General features: G+C 40.5%; 1 protein-coding gene across 2 annotated transcripts in view; it reads left to right on the top strand.

Annotated features, from left to right (window-relative positions):
* Positions 1-4,802: 4,802 nt before the first annotated feature.
* LOC147894518 (Transducin family protein / WD-40 repeat family protein) overlaps positions 4,803-7,107 on the top strand; it is a 34,537-nt gene continuing 32,232 nt past the window's right edge. The window contains exons 1-7 of one of the 2 annotated variants that reach the window (XM_087384590.1): positions 4,803-4,966; positions 5,115-5,168; positions 5,423-5,529; positions 5,673-5,751; positions 5,861-6,031; positions 6,151-6,249; positions 6,344-6,512. In XM_087384590.1, the coding sequence (XP_087240716.1) occupies positions 4,922-4,966; positions 5,115-5,168; positions 5,423-5,529; positions 5,673-5,751; positions 5,861-6,031; positions 6,151-6,249; positions 6,344-6,512 (724 nt within the window). In that variant the 5' untranslated portion in view covers positions 4,803-4,921. The remainder of the gene's footprint in view (positions 4,967-5,114; positions 5,169-5,422; positions 5,530-5,672; positions 5,752-5,860; positions 6,032-6,150; positions 6,250-6,343; positions 6,513-7,107) is intronic. The other variant, XM_087384589.1, reaches the window with a different exon arrangement.

Below are 7,107 nucleotides of genomic sequence, written 5' to 3'. Positions count from 1 at the left end.
GATCGTGATAACGTGTGAGAAAGACACTTACAAAAGGGAGAGCACATGTGGGTGTGTGATGTAGAGAGAAATATTATAATTGCACTGAGAGAGAGTATAGCTGTGTGAGGGGGGGGGGAGAGAGAGAGAGAGAGGGGGGGGGGAGGGAGGGAGGACAAGGCTGATTTTTTGTGTGAATAGTTTGCCCCTCGATTCACAACTGATGGTCAGTCATCTAGCTGAATAGTTGAGTAAAGTGAGCATAGACCCAAGTGATTCAGTGCTGCCTATAGTGGAGGGGGTCTTGAAACTTGAAGTTTATGAAAGACATTTTAAGTTCCCACCTTGAGACCCAGCGGAGCGGGTCTCTAACCCATCACAGACAGGTCATGTTACTCATACTTCTTGATACTGGGAGCTCTAATACTCTTCTTTTAATAGACTTAGCCTAGCAAAAAGCTAGACTTGCTTTCTAAAGGCTACTTTTTACAAGGTCATTGGACTGATTTACTACAGCTAGTTGAGTTTCATAGACCATCCCAACCGGTGATCAAAATTTCATTACTTATATTACTAAATCTATTAGGGATCCAAGTAGAAATCTGATAAGAAAAGAATGGTATCATCCCCAAGATGCTTTCATATGACTACATTTCCAACCATTTCTAGGATTAATTGATGAGTTCATCCATCACATTGATATAAAGGACACATCTTTTAAAGCATGGGAAGAATTAGAGAAGCTCTTTGGGACTCATGCAAAAAGCTCAAAGATTTCTCTCATGATGCAATTCTTTGAGCTTAATTTAAAAATGGGGGATCTACTTCCATCCCACCTTAATCAGATTAGTAGTTGAACCACTCAACTTGCGGAAGTTGAAGTAGATAGTGGCTTTCGACATTCATGAAGGGTTTGAAAGTTGAGGCAGTGAAGCTTCTATTAAGTGAACTATTCTACACAATGAAACCTTATTTTTGTCTAAGCTACGAGCTTGTATGTGTGTGTGAGCTACCCTCATGAGAGTCATCTCCTTCAACTTAGTCATGGGTGTCTAGTGTTTGGAGTATTGTGGGTAGTCCTTAGTTGAGTCTACATTGGGTGGATATCACATGTAAACTACAATAAGTCCTATAGACATGAGCAATAGTTGGTGGTCTATGTTTTCAGAGCTTGTCCCTCCTCATAATTATATCAGATGCTTTTGTTTTCCATGCATGTTTCTATTACAAATGATGAGCATGTGATATGTATGAGTTGGAGAGAGAGAGACAGAGAGAGAGCAGATTGCAAGTATTGTTTGATGCAAGATCCAATTGGTTTTTGTATTCTAAGAGGGCTGCTTGTCAATTAATCCAACATCACACACATGCCCACAACCTCCCCTCCCTGGATCCCCTCCCCTTGCCACACCTTTCATCACTCCCCCTCCCCTCGAGCTACACCTTGCCTCAAATCCTATCCCCTCCCCTTAGTGTCCATGCTCCGTGGCACCCTTGGTGCTCCCCCTCGAATCTCTACCAATTGCCCCTCGCTTTTGTAGTAGTTGTGCCAGCCCTTGCCCCTTCAACATGCACGCGCGTGCGCACACACACACACACACCCACCCATGCAACACACAACCAAAGGACGTTGCACTCATAGAACTTAAACACAACACCCCACACACGTTAACCAATCACAAACATGTAGAGACTAAGGGCAAACGATGGCACACAGAGAGAGAGAGAGAGAGAGAGAGAGAGAGAGAGAGAGAGAGAGAGAGAGAGAGAGAGAGAGAGAGAGAGAGAGAGAGAGAGAGAGAGAGAGAGAGAGAGAGAGAGAGAGAGAGAGAGAGAGAGAGAGAGAGAGAGACTCTCTCCTCTTAACATGTGGAAAATATAGACTAACTAAGGTAAGGTTTGAACTAACCTTTGGTTAAAGCATTCTAGCTATGGTTAGACCTAACCTTGACTAATTAGACTAAGACACTAAACTATTACTAAGGTATGTTCACACTTAACCTTAAAGGCCAATGACTATCAAAAGACCCTAGCTTTGATTAGTCATAACTTTATTAGATGAAGCCCAAATTGGATCCAATTAAAGCCTAGCTTAAATACATGAAACATCATGTTTTGCACAAATTTCCAACACATTTGACCCAATTTTGGACATCATTTCCAAGGCCAATCATTGCACCAATTTTAGGCACTTTATGAGGGTGAAATCATTATAACTTCATCTTACAATATCAAAATTTAGATGCATTTTCACTAACATGTTCAACAAATCAAACAACAGATTTTTTTCTAAAATTTTAAAGAATTTGGGCAATTTAGTCAAAGATGTACTCAAAGGGGTCCTCTTGAACAAGGACATCATCTGTGGGGGAACTTAAACAACAAAGCAACACAAGCTCATGAAATCTTTCAGTAAGTACCAGCATCTCATTTCAAGTTCCATTATAGATTTTGTGAAAAGTGACATCTATTCAAGTAACTTATGCAGTTTAATTGCCCATTCAATTGACACTTCAAGAATTTTGACAATTCACCCTAAACAAACCAACAAGGGTCAATATTGTGAAAGATCACGATGGAACCCATATGGGATTGAATCCTAGAGGACTATCTCCAATACATAGACATGTATAGCAGCAATACAATGGACTAGTTGGAGTCAATCCCACAAGTACTTGGCACTAGACATGATCCACTTGCATACATACCGATGTTCTCAGGTAGGGGTAATCTCAAATAACTCATTGCTTTGTGGAAGAAGAGGATGGTTAGGAGACACCTCAGCACGAGCTCTCATAGAAAAAACCATTTGACTGGTACCTCTAAATAGATGTGGAGAGGCACAAAATTCATGGCCCATGCTTTAAATTGCTTACACTACAATTTGCAATAACTAATAAAACAATGTTGGATCTCAACCATAAGATGTCACCCACACAAAATTGCTTTGACAATACTCTATACTACAACCAGTAAAATAGAGATATGTGATGTTGTACTAATGATTGGAAGAATCAAATGACGTGATGGAAGAATGATGGAGGTAAAATTGGAAAGGCAAGTTTCTAAACCCAAAGCGGCCACAAGTGGAGCCAATTGTAAATCCACTGACAAGCATAGGTCAAAGGCTATAGAATCATCATATGCAATAAATAGTATAGAGGATCTTCTTCTAATATGTTCAAAAGAATCAACTATCAATAATATGTGCCCAAAAAGCAAGGTCAACAAGAAAGCAAAAACACAAAAGTATAGAGGATCTTCTTCTAATATGTTCAAAAGAATCAACTATCAATAATATGCCACCCAAAAAGCAAGGTCAACAAGAAAGAAGAAAGGGGCTAAAGAAGATCCAATGATGTACAGCTAGCTGACAACCCTAAACCAAACCCTAACAAAAGTAGGATGCACAAAGGGGATGTAGTCCAAAGGATAGAACCAAAAGATTTTGACACATCTTTCTTAGAGGACAAAACCAAGATGTGGCACTCAAGAACATCTTTGCCACCCAAACTCTCCAAGTACAATGCTTCTGCATCAACATGATGTAGAACATATTCTATCTAATGAGTTTCCAATATGCATGCTTACCATGATAGAGAAATTGCGTCTTTACTATACACCCAAAGTATTCCAAAAGGGCAAATACAAAGTAGAACAATCAAAAGCACTCTATTATCAAAATCTTGCTCTCAACACATTTAGGAAAGGAGAACCAAAAGGACAAACCCACCACAGATGTAGAATAATTCGAGGATATTTTTCATGAACTATATAGCTAGCGAATGAGCTCCAAAATGCTTGGCAACAACAATTAGTGTAGCTCAAAAAACAACTATAGTAGGAGTAGGATCAAAAGCAAAATCTGGAACAATTTAAGGATGTTTTCCAATAGCAAATACAACTAGTGAATGAATTCCAAGATGCTTGGCACCAACAACTGGCATAGCTTAGACAACAACTGCAATTAAGAGTAGGATTTAAAAAAGAGACTTAAGTTATATCATGCTGAACAAAACAGTGAGATACAAAAGACCTAACAAACTCAACCATATGCTAGCAATTGAAACTGGCCCCTATAAAAGATCTAGACCGTTTGTCAAAATCCAAAAGGAAGTGTCAACCATATCAAGCTAACTACTAGACCCTAATCCTATCTCCACTCAATGATAGAGATCATTGAGGATTCCAAAGAAAATCCCTCAGTCTAGATTGCAACCGACCAAATTGTCAACATGGACATATTAAAGAGAAAGGATATAGTCATTAATCAACAACCAGTCTTGTCCTCCATACAATCTAATACAATCCAAACAAAAAAATACGTTTTCATGCTCACATCTCTCAAAAAGAGGGAGACGCGGGCAAGAAGGGAGAGGAGAGGGAGACAAGGGGCGAGGCGGGACTTAGTGGAGGGAGAGGCAAGGGGAGAAAATTCTATTTTTGTAAGGTTAAAATCACTTGGGAAGCTCGCTTTAGAGGGGTACCTAAAAAGACAAGTTTGTGGCGTGCCCCTAGCTTATATAAAAATTCAAAAGGCCTACCCTGGAAGCTTAGAGAGGGAGAAAAAAATGGGGAGAGAGAGAAAGGAGGTAGAGAGAGAAAGGGGGAGAAAAAAATGGGGAGAGAGAGAAAGGGGGAGAAAAAAATGGGGACCAAAATAGCAAAAAATCCACATCATTTTCCCTTTCTTAAACAAAACACCTTTACTAAAGCCTTCCCTCAAGCCTTCCCTCCTCAGGGCAGGCCAAAAAGAATACAAGAATACATTAGGACCTTTAAGATTAGTTTAAGTCAATTGCAAATTCACAAGTGATATGGGATCAAGGGGTAGAAGCATCACTCTGTATATAAGCACAGACTGGGGACTACTATCATGCAATACTAAAAGCCTCTACCTTTAACCCTCACAAAAACCCTTGCTTCTGCTGCGCGTCTCACCATGGCTCGCAATCCCAAGAAGAAGAAGGGACCCAAGAAAGCAAAGGTCTGTGTCTGACTGCCCATTTGCTTTGATCCCCAATACAGGATCAATGCATATCTTCGTAGCGTTTTCTAGCTGAGAGAGAGAGAGAGAGAAAGAGAGAGAGAGAATTCGATGCTTTCCAGCTCACATGACATTTTAATCCATTCAGGCCTCCAGAAAGCAGGAAGCAGGGAGTTCGGCCGCTGGACAGCAACCAATGAAGGTAATTGCCTTGTTGACTTTGATGCTGTCTTCATGTGCATGAAGCTAATTGACTCAGAAATATCATTGTATTTGGTAGACAAGTTGGGACGATTTAATAAGGTCCTAGGTTGCTCTTTAGTTGGTCATCAAGATACGCATTGGAGATTGTCCAACTTAGCATTTCGTTTGCGATGGAGAAGCGGTGTTAGTATCGTTTGAAAGCTCAGACTCAGATTCAGTCCTAAAAAGCAGCGGGTGCGATATATTTACCAGGTCTGGCAACCGGGTGTGGATGAATTGGAAGAGGATGAAGTGCTCCAGTTTGATCCAACAGCTTACGACTGCCTACATGCCTTTAATCTTGGTTGGCCTTGCTTAAGGTCGTTTTTCCTTGTCCAAATCAATTTTCTGTTTACCTTTTGAGAATATCTTTTGCTGCGTTTTGTACCACCCATGGCTGATCCAAGACTTTTGTTCCCAATTCTTAATTTTGACTGTACACTTTTTTGGGGGTTAAAAACAGTTTTGATATAGTGCGGGATGCACTTGGACTAGTGCGGAGTGAATTTCCTCATACTATGTTTTGTGTAGCAGGGACACAGGTACTGAAATTTGGTGTTCAAGTACCGTATACATGCTAATAACTTGCACTCTTTTTTACTCTTTTCTCAACTTCTTGGCCTCATTTCGAATTGAAGGGTTTCATGACAGGCAGACGTTGCAGCAAACAATGCCCTAGCTGTAGCAAGGCTATCGAACATTAGTGGTAGTAGGCGTAAGCAAGTCCCAGCTGATCCCGGCAGCGAGAGTGACAGTGAGAGCAGCAGTGACGAAGATGATGAGGGGGGAGCGTTGCCAAGCACCAGCAAATCAAATTTGCAGGTGAATCTATGAAGAAGTGCATGCATGGAAGTCAAAGCGAAGGTTATTCAAAGCCTGAATGTAATAAGTATAATTAAAATGTGTAACTAGTTTTTACTATCAGCTCTTTTCAATTCCAGGTGCGCATGATTGCTCATCATGGTGGCGTGAATCGCGTGCGGTCAATGCAGCAGCAGCCCTACATTGTAGCAACATGGGCTGATACTGGCCATGTCCAGGTTCTCACTAACCTGTCATATTAGGGCTGAGAAACAGTATCTGCTTATGCAGTGAAAGATTTTGAAATGTCTGCTTTGGCTTTTGTCATATCAGGTTTGGGACATGAGTGCACATCTGCGCTCCTTATCAACTGCGGATCCTCTTATAAGCACTGGATTTGGTAATATCATCAGGCAAGCCCCACTTCAGATCTTTACAGGCCACAAAGACGAGGGTTTTGCTCTGGATTGGAGTTCTGTTAGTCCAGGCAGGCTTCTTTCAGGTGTGCATAAGATCTTTCCTCCAGCAACAGAGGAATTTTTGCAAGTTGTGTCCATCAGCCATCTAGTGCTGAGCTTTTGCATTACAATTTATTAAATGTCTATGTTGAATTTTGAACCAAAGGGTGCAATGAAGGAGGAGAAACCTCGGATTTTATTAAAGAGTGGTAGTCTGGATGTGTTTTTTTGGGGAGATAGCTAAGTATGGGTTGGTGCATGCAACTTCCAATAGAAAACGTGTGTCAACGTTGCAACGAAGTTGAAATTTGTTTTGATGTGTCAGGATGATGTTTTGGACATTTCACTTACTCTACTTTGATGTGAAATAAAACAACATCGTCCATCATTCTTGTTTTTGTATTTGTTAATCCTATGCTTTAAACTAGTTATCCTGTCTGGCCTTTTTGCCCTGCAAATGAAGTTTTTTATGGGGCACTGTACTGCTTTGTCCTATACAAACCAAAGGTCATTTTGTTATTCCTGCTCAGAGAAAAAAAAAGTGCGATTTTGTTTATGTATATGTTGTGTTTATTGTGTCTGACGTTACCACCATCTTTCACGTGGTATGTTTTTTTCCCGCAAAGTTTGTTTAGTGCA

The sequence above is a fragment of the Dipteris shenzhenensis genome, chromosome 14 (genome assembly GCF_047967505.1).
Source record: "Dipteris shenzhenensis isolate YYH24624 ecotype China chromosome 14, Dip_SZ_1.0, whole genome shotgun sequence".
Classification (NCBI taxonomy): Eukaryota; Viridiplantae; Streptophyta; class Polypodiopsida; order Gleicheniales; family Dipteridaceae; genus Dipteris; species Dipteris shenzhenensis.
Note: the sequence above shows the minus strand (reverse complement) of the source record. Positions and strands in the feature narration are given on the sequence as shown.